This window comes from Monodelphis domestica, chromosome 1, assembly GCF_027887165.1.
Source record: "Monodelphis domestica isolate mMonDom1 chromosome 1, mMonDom1.pri, whole genome shotgun sequence".
Lineage (NCBI taxonomy): Eukaryota > Metazoa > Chordata > Mammalia > Didelphimorphia > Didelphidae > Monodelphis > Monodelphis domestica.
The window spans coordinates 166,247,278-166,269,389 of NC_077227.1; the positions used below are offsets into that span (position 1 = coordinate 166,247,278).

Consider the following 22,112-nt stretch of genomic DNA (forward strand, 5'->3'; position numbering starts at 1 on the left):
TTGAACACAGATCCCCCAGACTTGGTACTCAAACCTTGAAGACACCTAGTTGTTCCTATCTTTCTCTTTTGACAGTCTCCACAAATAGCTTCATACAATCATTTTGGTCTTCAGATTTGCTGGCAGAGTTTCTATTTATACTTCAGTCTTTCCTTCCATTGCCTTATACCACAGCCAGTTAAATTTGATGAAAGAAAAGACTAGAATTCTCAAAACTTGTTGAAGTTTACATATATCATAAGTAGCAGAGCTAGGATTCTGTGGTCTATGTATTTAAAAATATAGTGCTACTAATACCTTCTTCCTTTGCAAACTCATTTGGAATTTTGGTCACAAATTCTTCCAGATGTTTCTTTCTGGAAATCAAATGAATTTATTTGGCTCATTCAGCAAGCAACATTCTCCTGCTTCCACTCCCTAACTTCATGCTATTCTTTATATCCATTTTAGGCCCCACCAGAAGGAGTGTTACCCAAAATAGAGGTTATTCTCATAGGCCTCAGAATTCAAGCTACCCCATGAGAGCTGCTCCCCCACCTCCAGGTAAGCAGACCTGTTTCTCCTACTTAAGTATTATTTTTTTAGTTAGTCCAAATAAATATGTTCTTCTTATATCTGTAAATTTCATTAATGAATAAAAACCATCAGTGAATATACTCACATTATTTACTGAGTCACTTTGGAAATTTGGGAACATGGTCCCCAGGATCATAAGATTATTGCTTCATTGACCACTTGGGTAGCATCTGAATTCTATAGCTGAATTAACTATTTGTATTTCATTATCTAACTGGAGGAAAACATCTCTCCATTAATTAAAATGGAAGAAATTCCTCATTCTTCGCACCCAGATTCCCACCCAGCAACTAAGACCCTACTCACAGTTTACGGGCCCTAATAAGAAGTAAGGAAAGAGTCATTCTTAGTCAAACATTACCCAGGAGACTACACCCTTCTAGCAACCTACAAAGTCCAGAGGGTTAAAACATAGTGACAGAAAATTTAGAGGCTTTGGGGAACTTAATAACCAAAATGTTTTCTGCTTTTCTTGTAAAATAAAAATTAACATACCACTCTTCCAAAATAAAATCAAATCCTTTTCCTTAAAGAATCTGATTAATATTTGAAAAGAATCCACTATTTTTCTAGGCCTTTTCCATTATTTGCATTCAGAATTGAAACTGAATGCTGTGAAATTAAAATGGCCAACCTTGCCCCCAAAGAAGAAATATAAGAAAATGCCTTCTTCCCACTCACCCCATTTTTTTGCAGAAGTGGAAGAATGTGGGGAACATTCCATATGATGTCAGTCTTTTTTTTTTGGATGTATTGGTTAGTTTTGATAAATATTCATTCCTTCTCCCTGCCTTTTATTTATTATAAGTTGTGGCTCTATTGCAGGGCAAAAGGAACGACATGTTGAGAAATGTATGTATTATAAACCTTCCCCTTCCAAAATAAAAATTTGTTAAAATTTTAATTTTTTTCCTAATTTAATTCTAGAAAATATACAAGGACTTTTGAAAATTTGGGAAAGTTTGGGATTTCTAAGGGATTTCTTCAGAAGAACCCAAATTATCTCAAATAGATAAATGCAACCTTTTCTTAAAAGAATCTTAGAGGACAGATACTTAAACTGCTCCTTGTTATGTAAGGGTTTTCAGCATTCTATTGAATATTGAGTGTGAATGTAAGAGATGTGGCTCCCACCTCCCTTTGCAAAAAGTCCCACAGATATTGGGACCTGTCACTATTTAGAAAAGAAAGTTTTCTCTAAGATGTTGAAAAGAAGGAAACAATAAATATTCCTATATTGTAAGAGCTAGAAGGGATATGAGACATTGTCTAGTCCAACCTCCCTCCACCAGTTTTTCAGAGAAGAAAACAGAAACGAGTTTCCAAATGTAAGTGGATGCCTCAGCAAAAACTACATCTCCTTAAGCATCATGTGAACACCAAAGTGTATTTTCTTCCTGGCTTCCATAAATTTGTTTAAGAGGGGATGAAACCAACCCAAGTAATCCCAGCCTAAGACTGCCCCTTGTTTCTTCTCCACCCCAGAGCAGGAAGCTGAATCAGAGGAGGCCCAAGTGCAGAATAACACTGACCCTCATTGTGTATGGGAGAAAGACCAAGAAAAAGCAGACTGGCATAGGTTCAATGAATAGAAGTCACATAGGATTGAAATTTGATCTTCTTGACAGCTAATTTGTATTTGGATCAGATAGTTTCCCCCAGTCCCAAGAGATTGAAGCAAAGGATATTTGCCACTTCATGTCTCAAACTCATTTAAGAGAGAGAGAGAGAGAGAGAGAGAGAGAGAGAGAGAGAGAGAGAGAGAGAGAGAGAGAGAGAGAGAGAGAGAGAGAGAGAGAGAGAGAGAGAGAGAGAGAACAAGAGTGACCTCTAAAGAAAATTTGGAATTTGGCTCTCAGGAGAAAACGTATGGCCTGCTGATTAGACAACTGCCCACTAGCCTGCCTTTTTTGGCCAACCCTTTTAAGAAATAGCCATTTATTATTTTCTGTTAGGCCACATGAGTACATATAACCAAACAGCTGCAATTGTTGTGCAGTCCTGCCCAGACTTCCTCCTATCCCAACTTCCAATACCCTATTGTTCAAATGCTTTTGTAGGGCCAATATAAGAAGATAGTAACTGCCTGATTTGTATCAATCCTCAAAAATTGGGTGCATCCATTGAGAGCTGGGTGTGAGCATTTTAAATTATGGAAGGTCCTTTAGACACTTCTAGAAAGAGGGATAGACTACAATAACCAAAGTCAGAAAAACTAATCAGCGTTTTCTCCTCCTTATCCTTTCTCTTTCTGTCTAGGATATCATCAAAATGGAGTTATCAAAACGTCCCAGTTTGCCCCTCATTCCCAGGGACTTGGAAACACCAGGTCCAATCAGAAAACCCTTTACACATCTATGGTGCGTCCACCCTTACCTCGGCAACACTCAACTGGTTCTGATCGAGTTTCCCAGCAACCTGAAAGTTTGGACTTCTTAAAGGTCCCAGATCAAGGAGCTGCTGGGTGAGTCTCTACATATCACTTACTCAAGAAGGCATTTTGACTTCCTTCAATAGCAATGCAAATTCTGAAATATTTTTTTCCTGTCTTCATATACCACATTCCCTTCAGGAAAGTATCCGTCTGGGCATAATAAAGAGAGTATTGACCAGACATTGTGATTTAAGTGATACAAAGAACTCTCAGTTGAGGTAACATCTACTAATTCAAGATGGCACCTTCCCTGATATTTACAGTGTCACAGAGTTGTCTAAAGCACTGAGATATTAAATACCTTGCCAAACACATACATCTTATCCATCAACAGGCATTTATTAATGATTACTTGGTGCCAGCACTGAGGATAAAAAGAAAGGCAAAATATCATCCTTGCCTTCAAGAAACTTCTATTCCAATGGGAAAGGCATAACTTATCTGGGTACATACAACATATATTCAGAGTATATGAAGGCAATCTGAAAAGAAAAGGCATTAGCTGCTGGAGACACTAGGAAAGGTCTACTAGAGTAGATACAATTTGAATTGTGATTTAGAATTGTCTTTAAAGGTCCATATTTCAGGGGCTGTCAGGTGTCTCAGTGGTCAGAGAGTCAGGCTTTGCGATAGGAGGTCCTAGGTTCAAATCTGACCTAAGAGACTTCTTAACTTTGTGACCCTGAGCAAGTCACTTAACCCCAATTGCCTACCCATTTTTCTACCTTGGAACCTATACTTAGTATGGATTCTAAGACATGGAAAAGTTTTTCAAAAAAATAAAAAAGATCCATGTTCCATTCCAATGTCATCACAAATGAGGCTGATTTGGAAGTTGTTTCAGTTTGTTCTTGAGTTAAGGTACTAATTTGGTGTTAAGTGGGTCCTTTCAATCTTCCAAAGAGCATAAATCATGGTCTGCTGGTTGTATATGTATATCATACAAAGGCGTTTTAGCTGCATAAGGGACAAGGCAGAGATGCCAGCAGTGTTAGTGCATTTAGGACATTCCTGAGGAGATACCCTTATTTGACTTTAGCTTCACAAAATTCCTGGTGAGTAGGAAGAGATAAGGATTATTTGCCCTATTTTACTTATGAAGAAAGGGAAGTGCTTATGTTGCAAAGTAAATCAGTAAAAAGGCTAAGAACTTCACTCACTTGATTCTTAGTCAAGTGGTCAAAAGGAAAAGTAATCATTAGTTTCAAAGTGATTCGATTATTGGATGACTTTTTTTTAAACATCATTCATTTCCTGATATTCCCACACGTATTCTAGAACTCTCCCCCCAGTAAAACAATTAACTATATGTGTGCATGACCACATATGTCACTTTCTTCATCTGTGGTTCCCCAACCTCCATAAGGAGAAGTAACCATGTTTCCTCATGAACAAGTTTGGTAATTACATTTAATCATCATTCGGCTACTTGTTAATAATGGTTTCTTTCCACAGTGGTTCTACATCAGTTCCTATAGATTTTCCCACCGTTCTCTGAATTCATTATATTTACCATTTATTTTAGCACAAAGATAGCTGGATTTTCCTCTCTGAGCTTGTGCTTTGGGTAGAGTTATATGTCTATAGTGTAAAAATAGAGCATGCCCAGTTACTAATAGGAAGTTTTTGATTCTTAACTTCCTATGGCTTAATTGGAATATCCTCAAGGAGACCTTTGATCTCACTGATTCAGGAGATCCCTTGTGAAGTAGAGATTGCTACTTATCTATATCTATATCTGTTCATATTCCTATAAAAGTTAAACACATATGGTTCTCCAAAAATGCTTAAGGACTTCCTTTATTTTTCCAGATATTGCAAGAGTATAAATGGATCATTCTGGTCATCCACTTTTCATGTCTCATACCCATTTTCTTTTCTTTTAATTCCTTGATGAGTTCTTTCATCTTGTGCTTCATCAGGATTCTTTATTGGTTATATGTGGCAGCTTTCTCCTAACCACCATGCACTTCTCCATGGCCATGTAAAACTCATCAATAGTTCTTTAGAATAAGTTATATTCCTGGGTCTTGCTACCATGAAACACCAGAAAATGTTAATACTGAAAAAAACAAGCCTTTGCTTTCATGAGAAACTTGGCATCTATCAAAGGCTCAGGTTCCTGCTCTGCCCCCTGCAACATGAGTTAGGTCCTAAAAGCAACAAAGAAAGGACTTGATTTGCCTGGAGTTTGGGGTTGGGACTAGCCTCACACTCTGCCTCCCTTAGCACACCTTCAAGGCAGACTCTTCTGACTGTGTTGATGTGATTTACTGGTCACTGAAGGGCACATGGAAGGTTCCACCCACATGAGACAGGGACTTTTAGATTTGGTATAAATCAGAAGACCAGAATCTGACTTGTTGAAGCCACCTTTCCATATGGAGAGGAGAAGGGTCTCATCATAACAGTTAAAATGCCGCTCTATCCTTATTGCCTATCCTTGCTATTCGAGCTAAATAAACCTCCATTTGTTAATTGTTCAATGGCCTATGAATGTCTCATTGCTTCCCAACAATAAACCTTAACTAGCAGAGTGACAGTGTTAGGTCTGTTCCTAATCTAAAGCAACTTTACAGTTTTATCCCCCCCCCCCCAAAAAAAAAAAAAATTCAAGCTTCTCTCCTTCTCTTCCTGTTCTTCTATGGACCCAACTCATTGCCCATTTGTATGGTTCCAAGGAATCTTGGATGATTTTGATGCATAAATGAGACACCTTATTTTATAAAGGAGTCTATGAGTTGGTGTTTTACCAAATTGAATGCTTTTTCATAATCCATCAGCATAATGGGATCTTATGGGTCTCTTCTCTGGCTTCTTTTTCTGGCTTCATGCCAATTCTAGCCCCTCAGAAGCATAGCTGGATCTATGTTTTGGGTTCAAATGAACTTTAACCCATTAAAATTAGATTTAAAGCTTTTAAAACAGAGTTTCAATGGTTTTGACAAAAAAACACTTTTATTAAAATCATTTTCTACAAATCTCCATTTTTCTCGTTAATAGTCTTTTCTTTTTCTTTCTCATGTGCTTTTGGGGTGATTTTACTTATTTGGATATCTTGCCAGGATTTCTTTGAATTGGTTCTACCTTCTATTGCTTCTTGCTGTTTTGGAACAGTCAGTACTTCTCATAATTATCCATGTTTCTCTGTAAAAGATCTTGCAAATTAATTTATATTCTAACCCAGTATTGCATTTGGCTTTCATCTCTTCCTTTGGGCAAGTAAATCACATTTGCTGACTAAAGCACTTTTTGAGCTCTTCTCCTTATCATAACAATTAATATACATTGGTGAAATTTCTCAATAAAATTACTATAACCATTGTCTGCATTGTTTTTGTTGTTGCTTTCTCATTTTTATTTTCAATTACTTCCTTTAATAGTTGAGTTATCAATTATACATCATATCTTTTTCTCATTATTTCTCTTTTTAAAAACTAATTCTCATCTTAGCTGTGTCAAGTTAATGGTCTGACTGTACACAGAAAGCTTTTTCATAGATACATATCAAAAACAAGTCTTTTCCTTTCTGTGAAAATATCTCTTTTATTCTTTATGGTGTCATTTGATGTTACCCATGTCTGAGGACTGTCGATTCTTTTTTCAAAGAAAATATTCATGTTACAGAGGCATGAAGCTTTGTGTGTTTTACCAGTCTTTTGAGTCTCATTCCTTTTTTCCTGAACTATCCTATCCCACATACATCTAGCCTTTCTATGTCTTTGAACTCAATAAATATCACAAAGGAAATATTGATTTAAAAGGTTATATCAAGTTCTTCAAAGAGCTTCTCTTCTTTCTCAACTAGCATGTTGTCAAACAAGCTGTAAGTATTTTTATGGTTATCTCTCAGCAGGCGTTTATTATCAGCACTACAATACATAAGGATATACAATATCTCATGCAATAAAGTTTCTTGTTGCCTATGTGAACAAATATACTAAAATCTACCCAGATGACTTTTCATTATATTTCCAGGGAGTACCATTTTGCTGCAGCTTCTTTCTTCTGCTTTTGTTTATAGCAAGAATTTCTATGATTCAGTTGCTCCAAGGTCATGTATATTCATTGATCACTGCATACAAAGATCTCACATTTAGAGTACTAAAAGTCAAAAGAAAGCTTATTGATGTCCTCAAATTTTTGATTCTCCATAAAGACCCACTTTGAAGATTCATTGTGGCATAGCAGTCACCCTGGGTTCTTGAAGGCTATACTAATAGATTGTACACTCTTGTAGGTTCTATCATGCTGGGAAGACTTCAAATATGCCTCCAGTAAGAGAAGAAGCAGCATAGCTAGTTGTAGAAAGCATGACTACCAAGTTAAGCTAAGACTCAAATGCATTTCTTTTGCCCCTAGTGATAATAGCTCACAAATGCATCTTTAGCTGTTTCTACTTTATATCCTTCTCCCAAATGAGCAATAACCTTTACTTCATTTGAATTTAAAATTTCGCTTCAATTGGCTGAATCCAGACATTAACCTTCTTATTTCTCTGGCACTTTCTCCCCTATTCCAAAAGCCATAAAGGAGGCTTTATATTTCTTTGCATCATGGATACCTTTGGCAATTTGATGAAGCTTATTTTCAGAACAATATTTTTAAATGCATCAAACTGATTGCAAAGGAAATTTATTATATTGAAATGTAATTTCTTTTTTTTTATATATATATTTTATTTGATCATTTCCAAGCATTATTCGTTAAAGACATAGATCATTTTCTTTTCCTCTCCCCCCCACCCCCCATAGCCGACGCGTAAGTCCACTGGGCATTAGATGTTTGAAATGTAATTTCTAAGATGTTTGAAAAATCAGTTCTTGACATCAAAAACACTTCCACTGGATGATTAGCCATCTTCTCTTCCAATCCTCCATTGAGAAGTGGTCAGTGTTACACAGATGGGAAAAGTGTAACTAGCAGGTATTTGCATTAGTTCCCCCTGGAACAGGCTCTCAAGATTGTTTCCCCAGATATTATGGCATAATTTTATTGTCTTCTGCCATGGCTTATGCTAGAAAGTGACTATTTTCTGACTGGGTTTTGCTTAATCAAACCAAGGGATTTTTCCTTGTAATGCTGTTGGTAAAGTGATGCCACTGACACAGTCAAACCTGCACTGATACAACCTGAAGTTATGCACATGTAAATCACCAAAGCTCCAATTGTGCTTCACAGCCCATCCTTCAGAGAGCAATGGGAGATGCTACTATTGCCAGGGGCTAATGGCATGAATATTGGGGCTGCATATTGCATCTCTTATTCATGTCATGCCATTCCAAGGTAGTCGGGGCATGAAAACTAAATAGTAAATTAAAAAAAAACTAAATCCCTTTGCTCGTTTTCCTGCTCATTTCTTGTTTTAATGTTGGCAGCCCCCAAAAGTCTCTCCTGCCCACTTTGCAAGTTACAGGCTTATACATTGGACAGATGGCAGCATCTGTCAGCCAAATGTAAGCAATTTGGGAACTTTGTATCTTCACCCAGCTGGCTCACATATAGCCTTCAGCTGCCTAGTGCCCCCTGGCTATACAGGATACCCTTTATCTCCAATGAGGCCAAGGATCACACAGATGTGAGCTCATTATCTCAGCCACTGCCTATGCCATTAACAGGAAGACTGGCATCTTCATATATTCATCAGCCAATCAAAATGCATGGTTTGACTGCCTACTGTGTGCAGAGCACTGTATATAGCACAGGAGGCTTGGCATCTAAAGAATTAGTCTTTTTCTTCTTTTTGAACTGAAATCTAATGTAATAATGTCTCTGACAGAGAGGATACTTTGGCTTAACAGCTGAGCTTTTTCTAAAACCTTATAAAAGGACAATTGAGTGAATATCTCTGTTGAAGCCAGAGAGCTTATACCGGATGTTTCAAAAGCTATAAGATTACTTAAAGTTAATGGTTTCTCTTGTGCCAAGAAAAATTGAATTTAGTTTCTATCATGGGAGGTAGTTATAACATCTTCCTGGAAACCAGAAGGGAATTGCTAGGTCCTATTATGGAGCTAGATTAGGATCGTGGTGATTTAAGATGGGGTACCTCGGTAGTACTTCAGAAACAGGAATTTCTACATATCCACAGATAATCGTCAAGTACTTTGCCAGCCTTAAATGCTGTACACTTTATCATTAACCTAATAAACAACTCTGAAGAACAACCCAGTCCTTACTATTTGACAGAACCAAAAATATTCACTCATTTCTTTTCTTATCTCTATCGCTCATCTCTTATATTTCTTTAGGAGAAAGAAAAAGCAACTATATAACTGGGTAAACTGACATTATCTTGGTTGGCTCATCCACTTATTATCTGGTTTCAATATTTCAAAAGATCTGTGATTTTAGCAGTGTGGGCAGTCATGATAGTAATTAGAATGCTATTCTGCCTTAATGGAGGGACTTTGTATGTTGCCATGACCCAAAGTTATTATCTGGTAGCTAGCTTTCTAGTGATGGCTCCCTCTAAAACTTAATAGGGCTGAGTGTGAGAAGGTAAACATTCAGGCTATCTCCAGGCCTGCACTCAAAGCCTTTCTCTTTTAGTAGGACCTGCCTGAGTAACATAGAATAACACCAATGTTATCCTTAACCTACAACAAAGCAGGAGTGTGGATTTACTTGGTTCCTTCAAAAAAGCTTTGCACTATGACAGCATTATTTTTTATAAAAACCTTTGGGATCTGTCAGCGACAAGGAAAAAAATGTAACTCCTCCATCCCCATAAGATTCAGTCCTGATAAAGAGAGGGAAGGCCAATCACCAGACTCATAGAAACCTGACCTAGTGTACAGCAACAAGTTCAGAACACAGCTTTCAATGTAAATCAGAAGCAGTTGAATGAATCGGGAGTGATATATTAAGAGTAGAGACAAATACTGGCAAAGGAGTCAGACGGGCAGCATAATCCAGAAACCAGGCCAAGGACCAGGAACACCGCAAAGGGGTAACAGTCAACAAAGGAAAATCATAGAGGCTCAGTGGGAGTCTAGAACCCGGACGGGGAGACTGGGCAATTGGGTAAAGGGCACCAGCCCAAAGGATGAAGCTTTTGTCAATCCATACCTTTAGTACAGTAATCCTGTTGTTCAGATCCTGTGGCCGTGGCCGGGAGAAAGGCATTGAGTGGCACTTAGCTGTAGCATAAACAAGGAGTCACATTTGGAAGGGCAAATTCATCTTTCAAACACTATTTTGCATTTTGCCTTTGGCATCCCTTACCAAGCTCAAAGTCAACTCCTTTGCCTTGTTTATACTATGCAGTGTCTCCATCTAGTGGTAGAAAAGGTAACTTTGAGCTTTTTGCCTACAAAAGCCTATGTGACCGCCATATTACACACCATCTAAGGGCAACTAAATGAGCAGTTTCCAGGAAGGTTTTGAGGGGAAATACAGATACAGTCTATAGAGTTAACTCTTCACTAGTGCAAATCACCCACAATCCCAACAAGAAACCCAGGTTCCAGAAGGGTCAATTTCTCAATGGGATTGGCCCAAGTAGCTGAAGATCATGTGCTTTGCTAAGAACAAGGACAAACTGAATCTCCCTCCATTTGTATTATTTGTTAGAAAGATAGATATATAAACATATATAATTACATTTTGTATATTTCCACTTTTCAGTTCTTTTTTTCTGGAAGTAGCCATTCACAATATTTATGTTGCTTTATTTATATATATGTTTTCTTGGCTCTGCACATTTCACTCTTAATAATTTTATTTGGATCCTTCCACCTTTTCTTTTGTTTTTGTTTTCAATCCTCACCTTCTCCCTTAGAATCAATACTAAGTATCTGTTCCAAGACAGAAGAATGGTAAGAGATAGGCAATGAAGGTTAGGTGACTTGTCCAGGATCACATAGCTAGGATGTGTCTGGGGTCAGGACTTCCCAACTCCAGGCCTAGCTATTTATCCACTAAGCCACCTAGCTGCTTCTTTTTTCTTTTTTTTTTTTAATTTAACTTGCTCATCATTTATTAGGGCACAGTAGTATTCCATTGCAATCATATGCAAGAACTTGTTTAACCATTCCTCAACTAATGGGCATTCTCTCAATTTCCAATTTTTTTTTGCCACTACAAAGAGAGCTGCTGTAAAATATTTTAGAACATATAGGTTCTTTTCATATAGTCATATATGAAAAGAATATAGAACCTATATAGACTATATGTCCATATAGAACATATAGTCCTCATTTTTCCACCTCTCCAAGGTTTGTCACTACTCTTTTATCATTTTAGCCAATCTGTTAAGTTCAAGATGATATCTCAAAGTTATTGTGATTATTATTGCTAACAATTCCAATAAGCAGGGGTGACAGAAGAGATTGCATTTGAGGTATAAGAAGGACACAGAAAATGCAAAAGCTTGGAGGTAGGAGATAGACTGTCATACAGGAAGAACAGCAATGCCAATTCAGGTGGAATATAAAATGCATAAAGTAGGTTGGAGCCAGATGGTATAGGACTTTAAATGTCAAAGGAATTTATATCCTTGAAGTAATAGGAAGCCACTAGGATTCTTCAAAAGAGTAAAGGAATAGTCAAACCTGTACTTCGGAAATCTCAATTTGGAAGCTGTGAGAAAAAATATAGTTGAGAGCAACTTAAAAAAGAAAAACTGATCAAAAAGCTATAATAATAGTATGGGTTGGGGCAAATTGGTGGCCATGGGGATAGAGAATCAGGCCTACAGATGGAAGGTCCTAGATACTTTCTAGCTGTGTGACCCTGGGGAAGTCACTTAACCCCAGCTGCCTAGACCTTACTGCCCTTCTGCCTTGGAACCAAATGTTAGTATTCACTTGAAGACAGAATGTAAGGGTTTGTTTGTTTTTTTTTAATAATATAGATTGGGGGCAGCTGGGTAGCCCAGTGGATTGAGAACCAGGCCTAGAGATAGGAGGCCCTAGGTTCAAATCTGGCCTCAGACACTTCCCAGCTGTGTGACCCTGGGCAAGTCACTTAACCCCCATTGCCTAGCCCTTACCATTCTTCTGCCTTGGAGCCAATACACAGTATCAATTCCAAGACATTAGATAAGGGTTTACATTTTTTTTTTTAAATAGTATAGATTGGTCACTATATGTGTGGAGAGAATAGGGTCAGATGGGAGAAGTATTATGGAGGTAGAAATGATAAAACTGGGCAAATGATTAGATCTGGGTTGTAAGGGAGAAGAAAAGATGAGTCTGAGAGCAGGAATGATCATGGTGCAAAATATAGGCATGTTCAGAGAAGAGGCCTCATCATGGATGCCTCAGGCATTCATGTAGAAATCTTGGATTGGTAGTTTATTGTATGAAACTGGAGCTCAGTAAGAGACCTAAAGGTTATCTGAGTAGAGATGAACTTTGAACCCATGGACATGGATGAGGCTGCCAAGTCACAGATAGAAAAGGGCAGAGCCTTAACTGAGGACATTCGCGGATAGAGGGTTGAACATGGATGATGAGCCTGTGAAGGAGAGAGGAAAAGCAAGAGAGCACAGGATCATAAAAGTCCAAAGGAGTATCCAGAGAAGGCTACAGTTCTTGATCTTCTCTTAGGAATACCCATACAAAGCCAAGCTCACAAAGTGTTCTTTGCTCCACTACGTAATATGCTTGACCAATAAGCTTGCTTGGGCTGGTTAATACTTAGGTGGCCTCTGCATATTAAGTATGTTTGGTTGCATCTTCTGTTCTGCCCTGCCCACTCTACTAGGTCAAAGCATAGGTGACATGACCAGCATAAAGCCCCGGGGCTCTGCTTGTTGGCTTTTCTCCTCCATTATGACACCAAAGCTAATTAAGGAGCTGATTTACAAGCAGTTAGGAACATAAAGTTTCAGCCTTTTGGGTTGTTTGCAGGGAGAGGGGTATAAGCTCCCCAGTGGACAGCAGGAAGAAGTGGCAGTTCAAGGATGCAAAGAGTACCCAGATCTCTGGCAAGGTGTCCTAGAAAATTTGCGCATCACACTGCTCACTCATACACTATGTGATGTGTCGTAGATCAAAGAACATTTCTTTTGCATGTGTTTGCATATATTTTTATGTGTATATGTAATTGCCCCAACAAAAAGGAAGTGCCCTGAGGACAGCAACCTATTAGGTTTTTGTCTTTTTTCTGCTTAACCTCAGGAGCTGGCTCCATATCTACCATACAGGGAGAAGTATTTAATAAATACTTGTTAATTGATTGGTAGACAATTGGATATGTCCAGAGGAAAGCAACCAGGAACAAGAGGGGTCTGAAAAACATGTGATAACATGCAGGTAGAGGAACCGTGGATATTTATCTTGAAGCATAGAATATTTCAGGTGGGGAACACATTCAGGGAATTTGTGGAAGAGGGGTAGACAGTCTGTATAGCACCAAAGTGCTTAAGTTACAAAAAGGTCCATGTAAAGAATTTTCTAATAGTCCAGCAGTAAAGTCACTGGAAACATTCAAAGGCAGAAACATCAGACTCATGCCATGCATGAATGTCACAAAACTCCCAAATCTGACCAAGTTGGACTATATAATTAATTGAAAAATCATTAACAAAAATACAGTAAAACATCAATGATGCTAATTTGTGGCTTTCTACATTAATATGCAGCCCAGTGATTTTGACACCACTGGTATAGGCGGGGAGAAAAGATTCTTCCCCAAGTTGAGATTAGGCTAAATATCCTCTAAAGTTGAAAAAGTTCTGTGATTTGGGGTAGTCATCCCTAAAAGGTTGGTTTGACAGATTTATGATTCTGTGGACCAACAAACTTTGGTTTAGTATAGAATGGACATAGTCAGAGAGGGTATACAGAGATAGTGCCAAACTTTGTCACCAAGAAATAGGCTTCCTCCTAATGACATGGAACAGAATCTGAAAGGGGAAAGACAATAGTATAATCAGTGAGTACCTGCTAATTATCCCAGCAATGCCAAGTGTAAAGCTCTTTTCCCTCTCTATCTCTTCTCCTCTTTCCCTTCCCCCTACACATATGCCTGGCTTTCCATCAGTGCAAACACATGCCTCCTCTCAAGGCATGGGCTCAGCTCAATGGTAAATAATACTCCATTATCTCAAAGCTGTGATGATTCAAAAAGAGCTCCAGCTGCTGAATGACGACTGTCTTGCTTAGCCAAGTAAAATGACTCAGAACAAAGGGAGTGCTGGGTCAACTGACACAGTCATTTTGCTTGAGTCATTTTGGTTAAAGTAGGGATTTCAGGCAGAGTTCTGCTGGACTGTCTATGCTGCCTTGATAGAGCCCATAAATTTTCAGCTTTCATTTTTCTTTGGTGTAGGAAACTGTCCCGAGGAAGCAAACTGAGTCCTGTGATTTTCATGAATTTCCAACTATCACCTTATGCCATCGGTCAGCCAATCCTCCTTTCTAACACTCTTCTTCAAAGCATGTTTGTTGGCAGAGGTCATGTTTGGTAAATAAGGTTCTCATTGCACAGCCCAATGAAGCTGCTCTGGCTCAAGAGCAAGAGTGACTGAGTTCTTGGGTAGTCCATCTTTTTTAATATTTAGTGGATACCTTTTTTTTGAGTCATCTCCAAGTTTAACTACCTTCCATATTGAATTCTTCTTTGCTTGTACCCATCCATGGTCTCCCATCTCTCAACAGCAAACAGGGAAGTGGATACTTTCATTTGTGCTCTGAGATGAGCACTGCCTCAATTCATATACATTCTTCCTTGTTTTTCTCAATTCCTCCTGCTTAAGTATTTCTTACATAAAAATAGTATTCCATTATATTCACATAGCACAATTTGTTCCATCATTTCCTAGTTAATATGTGCCTATTTGTTTCTGGCTTTCTGCTTACCACAAAAGGGTACTGTAAGGAATTTATTGTCATAAATAGTGGCCTTCTTCCTGTCTTCGATTTCCTTGAGGTAAATGCCCAATAGTGAGGGGTATGAACAGCTAAGGGACTTAACCTCACATAATTTCAAACTGCCTTGTAAACAGATGGAAAGGATTCACAGTTTTAGCTAGCCAATCTTTAAAATTTGAAAAAAGCTGGAAACTTTGCCAATGATGTTGTAGCCAAAGCCTTCCTCCACATGCTGGATCCACCTTTCAACAAGTAGGTTGTGGCAGACATTTTAGGAGTTAAAACGGTCTTTGTTCTTACAGGTTTTACAATCTACCTGGGGAGACAAGGTGAATTTTTACACACACGGGCATCATTCCCCCATTCCAATGTGAAAATATTCTAAGAACTTGTGGCATTCCTAAAAATCATTCTTATAACTTCAGTCACTTGAGAACATTTGGGAGAAAAAACAAAAGCCAACCAGAAACAAGTCAGGTCAATAAGATGATTCAAATTAAAATTAATGTTATCATTTTGGGTCCCAGATCAAGCATGACTATAGAAGAATTAAATTTTGATTTTTTTTTCCTGGGGTTCATAATATATCTGGCTGAAGGGTAATACTACAACAGGAATGAGCCATGTGTTTTGAACATAGTGACTTTGTTGAATATAAAACTTTCCAGGGGAACTATTTTGAAAGAAACATTATTTTATGATCATCACCTCTCATATATGTGCCCTTTTTAGCATGGGGAGGCTCACCTTTTTTTCTGTTCTCCTCTTCACATTCTCTAAAGTTATATCATAGTATAATTCAAACTCTCTCCCACCCTGAGCCAAACAGCAGCATTTGGTTCCCCACCCTGACAGCACAGATTTGTCCCAATTTGCCATAAACTAATAACAGTTTGGCACCCTAATATAAAGAAAGACAAAGCTAGGTTTCAACTTTTATGTCAGATTCCAATAGGTCCTGCATGTGTCTCCTCTTCACTCTAATGACCACCCTGGTTTGGGTCTCATCTCCTCTTAAATGGATTACTGTAATAGTCTCCTAATGGGTTTCTCTGGTTTTCATCTGTTCCTTGTCCTACCATATAGCTGCTAAATAATATTCCTAAAACACAGGTGTGATCATTTTACTTTTGCTCAAGAACATTCAGTGGTTCCCTATTGTCTCAAAGATAAAATAAAAACCGCATACTGGCAAAACTAAAGGTCTTGAGGGCAACTGGGTAGCTCAGTGGATTGAGAGCCAGGCCTAGAGACAGAAGGTCCTGGGTTCAAATCTGGCCTCAGACACTTACCAGCTGTGTGACCCTGGGCAAGTCACTTGACCCCCATTGCCTAGCCCTTCCAAGGCAGAAGGTAAGGGTTTAAAAAAAAAAAACTAAAGGTTTTCATGTTCTGACCTCAGCCTACCTTGCCAGACTTCATATTTCTATCTTTCCAACATGATGATCAGATACATTAATCTACTATCCCCCAATCTCACTCCATCTCTTGAGAATGAACCTTTGAAAAGGCTAGCTTGAAATATACTTCCTCCTCTTCCCTCTGCCTCCTTGATTTCTTTCAAAACCAAATTCAGGTGAAACCTCTCCTGATCCTCCTACCTGTTCAGGAAATTTTCTTTCTTAAAATTTTGTAATTAGGGGAATTGCTTGTCAGCTCTGGGAGGGGAAAGGGATATAATATGAATCATGTAACCATGGAAAAATATTTTTAAAATAAAATTATATTGAAGCACAAAAAAAAATCTACATTTACTTACATTTAGGTGAAACTTCTCCTCATCCTCCTGCTTATTAGTATATTTTCCCCTCTTAAAATTCTATATTTATTTTAGAACACAGACCAAGAACTAGAAAGAAACTTGCACTCTCATTTCATAGATGAGATAAAAGAATCTCAGGAAAGTCAAGTAAATTGTCCCAAGGTCACACAGGTAATGCACTTCAGAGGCAGAATTAGAACCCAGAATCCCTACCTAGAGAGTCACTGTTTTCTGTTTCTTCTTCTTCAGCATAAGGTAACCTTAAGAACAAGGGTGATCCCCAGCACCTAATATAGTGCTTTGTATATAGTAGGTTACCTCGAAGTTTTTGTTGAATTCAATTTCTTTCACTTCTTTTACCTACTGAGAGGAGCACCAGATGTGTTAATTGGGCATTTTTCCTGGAACACAGAACAAACAAAATATTCTTTCTTCCCCACAGCCAGTATTCAGTTTGTTTTGTGCGCTCTAACCTGCTTTAATGGAAATGTTGGCTGTATTTTTCTTATGATAGGAGTTGCCTTTCCATAAGTGGAAAATACAATAACTACTTCTTAGCTTCCCCTCCCTCCACTACCCTGAAACCTCCCATCTCTCCTTCCTTTTTATCATTTGCTTATTGCAGAGAAATCAGATGACTCCTCTAATACCCAGGCTAATGGCTTTTATTAGCACAGTGCTGACACAGTCCCAATATAGGTTACTTTAATTAAGAAAGCACTTATCCTACATACTTTCACAGTAAGCATTTCTCAGAACAGGAAAGCTGGAATTTTCAATAAACATTAAGTAGGAAACGATTTAATGCCCAAGATGCAGAGCTGGTGTATTTTCCTCTCAAAGGAAAGCAGAGTCGTTGGGGTATATGAAAAAGAGGTCAGTTCCAGGGAGTAGATATTGAGTGACCTTTAAGTTCTCCATCCTCCCAGGATGGAGAGGACTCTCCCACATTCCTGGTTTGTTTCCTAAGCTATGAAGGAGTGAATTTCCTAGCAGGAGGAACATCTCCCCCTGCTGGTTCTCAGGGCTTTTAAAGGGAGCCAGGTGTGCTTGTCTGCATTTACTGGTCTCCCCATCGAACCTCAATATTCTCTGAAAATGGGAGCACGAGATGTATAGGACCCTGTCGATTTTCCTTCCTTCATAGTAATAAAAAACAAACTTTTATATAGACTCTCCTGTAAAGTATGCAGTAAAACCCTTTGCCTACATGATTCTATCTTATCAGGAAATATTGATTAAGCACCTACTATGTGCTGGTCACAGGGGATACAACAAAACAAAAATGAAAATCTCCCCTTAAGAATCATACCTTGCATTCTAGGCAGACAAGTTAAAATATACTTTAGTTCAGGAAGTTTAAGCAAGAGAGGAGAGCATTTCTTTCTATATAAAGTCTAATTTCTTCTCCATAAAGTCTACTTTATTGTAATATCATAGATTTAGAACTTGAAAGGACCTCTCTAAGGTCATCTTTTAAGTTACAGACTCCTTCTCATAATGGATTACCAAGAAAATTCAATTATACTGACATAGTTAGCAAAGTCTTTTTTAAGATTTTTAGAACTCAAAACATATTGATACTCATGTTCAGCACATAACGAACATTTAATAAATGTTTCTATTCAATCAAAAAGTAAGAAAAGTCACCCCAAAATATTTCTAAATTTTTTTGTCATTCTGAAAGGAATAAAAAACAACATAAAGATTTCTATATACAAAGAATTATAAAAAAAAAAAAAGGAGTGCATATGAAATTAAATTTCAGCACATTTTCCCCAAATGCATATATATAAAGTTTATGGATTATCTAGATAAACTGATATATGTAGGGGAATATGCTTATTGTCAAATATCATCCCTAAAATATTTTTATATGCCTATAAAGAGATGAAATGGGAAAATGAAGGAGAAGCCAAGAAGTGATAAGATACATATATAAGTGGAGCAAGCAGAGAGTGTCAGACTTATTTCCCCTAGTTCAAATCCAAACTGACACTAATTGGGTGGCCCAGGGCAAATCACTTTTCCTCATTTTCCTCAGTTTTCTCATCTATAAAATAAGCTGATAAAAGAAATATCAAATGACTCCAACAAAATTGCCAAGAAAACCCCAAATGAGGTCATGAAAATCAGATACAACTGATAAATAATCACATATTGTAATATATATTATACACACATGAACATCTCGATAAATTCTTTATGAGAACAACATACAGAGGCATGAGTAGGAAAAGAACAGGGAGGTTTTGTAAATGAAACACATTTGTAACACGTTGTTTTTGTAAAACACATTTTGACAACTGAAAAGTAGGGGCAACAAGAGTCTTTTTTTTTTAAGCATTTGACTGAGTAATAAAGTCAGGTACAGAATAAATTTTTATCCCACGTAACTAAAGCAGTACTAAAGGGATCAGGCTATCACCTGTCTCCATAAGTTTGCACAGGTCTAGAATGCACATTCTATTCCCCTTTGTCTCTTAAAATCCCTAGCCTTTCTTCAATGTTCAGCTCATTAAACTGCTCCCAATTCCCTCAGCTGCTAGTGCCTCCCCCCTTCCATCCAAAAACTTTTATTCCCTTGTATTTAATTTGTATGTTGTTGTTCATTCCTTTTAATCAACCCTTTGTGACCCTGTACTGGGGTTTTCTTAGCAGAGATACGGAAATGGTTTGTTATTTCCTTCGATAGATAGATAGATAGATAGATAGATAGATAGATAGATAGATAGATAGATAGATAGATAGATAGATAGATAGATAGATAGATAGATAGGATAGGATAGATAGGATAGGATAGATAGATATAGATAGACAGATAGATGGACAGACAGACAGATACAGAGTTAAGTGACTTGCCCAGGGATACACAGGTAAATAAGTGGCTGGGGTTGAATTTGAACTCATGAAGAGGAGTGTCCCTAATTATAAACCTAGTGCTCTATCTACTGGACCACCTGGTTGCCTGACACATTTTATTTTATTTTATTTTAACTGTTACCTTCCATCTTGAAATTAATACTGTGTATTGATTCTGCAGAAGAGTGATAAGGACTAGGCAATGGGGGTTAAGTGACCAACCCAAGGTCATATGGATAGGAAGTGTCTGAGGTCAGATTTGAACCCAGAACTTCCTGTCTATAGCCCTGGCTCTCAATCCACTGAGTCACCTAGCTGCTCCCTCCAGCACATTTTACTTAGACTTTTAATTATATATTGTTTCCTTTCATCAGAATATAATAAGCCCCTTGATGGAAAAGATTTCTATCTTTGTATCCCCAGCATCTTGCCCATAGTAGAGGCTTAGTAGAGGTTTATATAGTCTTAGAGTCTTGCTAGAAGCACTGACAGGTGACATTTAAAAATATATAATCTTGGGGGCAGCTGGATAGCTCAGTGGATTGAGAACCAGGCCTAGAGATGGGAGGTCCTAAGTTCAAATCTGGCCTCAGCCACCTCCCAGCTGTGTGACCCTGGGCAAGTCACTTGACCCCCATTGCCTAGCCCTTACCACTCTTCTGCCTTGGAGCCAATACACAGTATTGACTCCAAGACGGAAGGCAAGGGTTGGGGGGGAAAAAAAAATATATATATATATATAATCTCTGTATAAACTATAAATTTAAAATTAAAGACTTTCAGCCAACATGAAAAAAATTAAAGTGTTTAATTATGTAATCACTTTCATTTTTTTCCATTCTATGAATAGACTGGCAGAAGAAAGATAAGTCGTGATGCTTACTATTTTTCAAATTAGAATCAGTTAGTCCAAAGAAACCTGTATGTGTGTGTGTGTGTGAGAGAGAGAGAGAGACGGGGGGGGAGGGGGGGGGGAGACAGAGACAGAGAGAGACACACACACACACACACAGAGAGAGAGAGAGAGAGAGAGAGAGAGAGAGAGAGAGAGAGAGAGAGAGAGAGAGAGAGAGAGAGAGAGAGAGAGAGAGGTTCACATTATCTGGAGATAATCTTTGGCTTCAGAAATTAACAAGGTTCTAAAACAACCACTGAGCACTTGCCTTCTCTAGCCTATGTGGAAATAACTGTACAACCTACTCCCTGATAATTGACAGTTGACACTACTCCTGGGACAACTAAACAGATAGATATATGATCATCATCAGAAATTATTGTTTTGTAAGAAATGACTAACCAAAAATTCAAAGGCTAATGGGAAGATTTTATGAATTATTCCAGATTCGAATCAGCAGGTCAAGGAAAAGAATTTATGTCATGAACAAAATAATGTAAATAAAAACAACATTCAGAGAAATAACTAATCAATGCAATAATCTGGTGTGACTTTTGAAGACTGATGGGAAAAACGTGCCACTTGCTTCTTGGAAGAGAGGTGGTAGGCTCCAGGAATGGAATGGGGTGTCCATTTTCAATCATAGAAAGTATATTGATTTGTTTTGCTTAACTGTATTTCTTTGTCATGAGGAAGGGGCTACTGGAACATGACGGTGATATTAGAGAAAAAGGGAGCATCGATAAAACATTACATATGTAATATCATATACAGACCCACATTCATATAAGCATAATTTCTACTAAAAGTGTGCTTGAGACAAAGCTCTAGAATTAGCTACCTCCATCTCTGAGGACAGTCATCCCTATGTAATAAGAATAGCTGAAAATAAATAAATAAAATAAAAAAGCATAGGGGGCATCTGGATGGCTCAGTGAATTGAGAGCCAGACCTAGAGACATAAGGTCCTGGGCTGGCCTCAGACACTTCCTAACTAATTGACCCTGGGCTTGTCACATAACCTCCATTGCTTAGCCCTTACCACTTTTCTGCCTTAGAACCCATTCCCAGTATTGATTCTATAAGAGAAGGTAAGGGTTTGTTTGTTGTTTTTTTTTTTTAATAAGATAAAATAAAATTGTAGTCTTAAGGGGGCAGCTGGGTAGCTCAGTGGATTGGGAACCAGGCCTAGAGTCGGGAGGCCCTGGGTTCAAATGTGACCTCAGATGTCTATTTTCCAACTGTGTGACCCTGGGCAAGTCACTTGACACACACACACACCCCAATGCCTAGCCCTTACCACTCTTCTGCCTTGGAACCAATACACAGTATTGATTCTAAGATGGAAGGTAAGGGTTTAAAAAAAAATTGCCCATAGACTATGTACTCACCATTCTCTTGCTCCTCTCCACAGGGCCCGGAGGCAGACAACAAGTCGGCCTCCCCCAGCTGGGGGCAGACCCAAGCCCCAGCCCAAACCTAAGCCTCAGGTCCCACAGTGCAAGGCTCTGTATGCTTATGATGCTCAGGACACAGATGAACTCAGCTTTAATGCCAATGACATCATCGACATTATCAAAGAAGGTAAGGGGATGGCCCCCCGAGACTTTCTGGAAGATCCTCTCATCCCCCCAGGCTGACTGGCAGTTACAAGGACCCCGGGGTGGGGGGAGCGGAAGTGTTTGGCAGGAGAGTCAGGTCTTGGGATCAGAAAGTCAGGAGGTAAGAGAGGACTCGAGCTCAGAATGTGACTGGCTATCA

General features: G+C 38.4%; 1 protein-coding gene across 3 annotated transcripts in view; it reads left to right on the forward strand.

Annotated features, from left to right (window-relative positions):
• Positions 1-22,112, forward strand: part of MYO1E (myosin IE) — a 249,712-nt gene that overhangs the window by 223,232 nt on the left and 4,368 nt on the right. For all 3 annotated transcript variants that reach the window (XM_056809198.1, XM_007479659.3, XM_056809206.1), the window contains 3 exons: positions 451-543; positions 2,836-3,040; positions 21,766-21,935. In XM_056809198.1, coding sequence (XP_056665176.1) covers positions 451-543; positions 2,836-3,040; positions 21,766-21,935 — 468 coding nt within the window. The remainder of the gene's footprint in view (positions 1-450; positions 544-2,835; positions 3,041-21,765; positions 21,936-22,112) is intronic.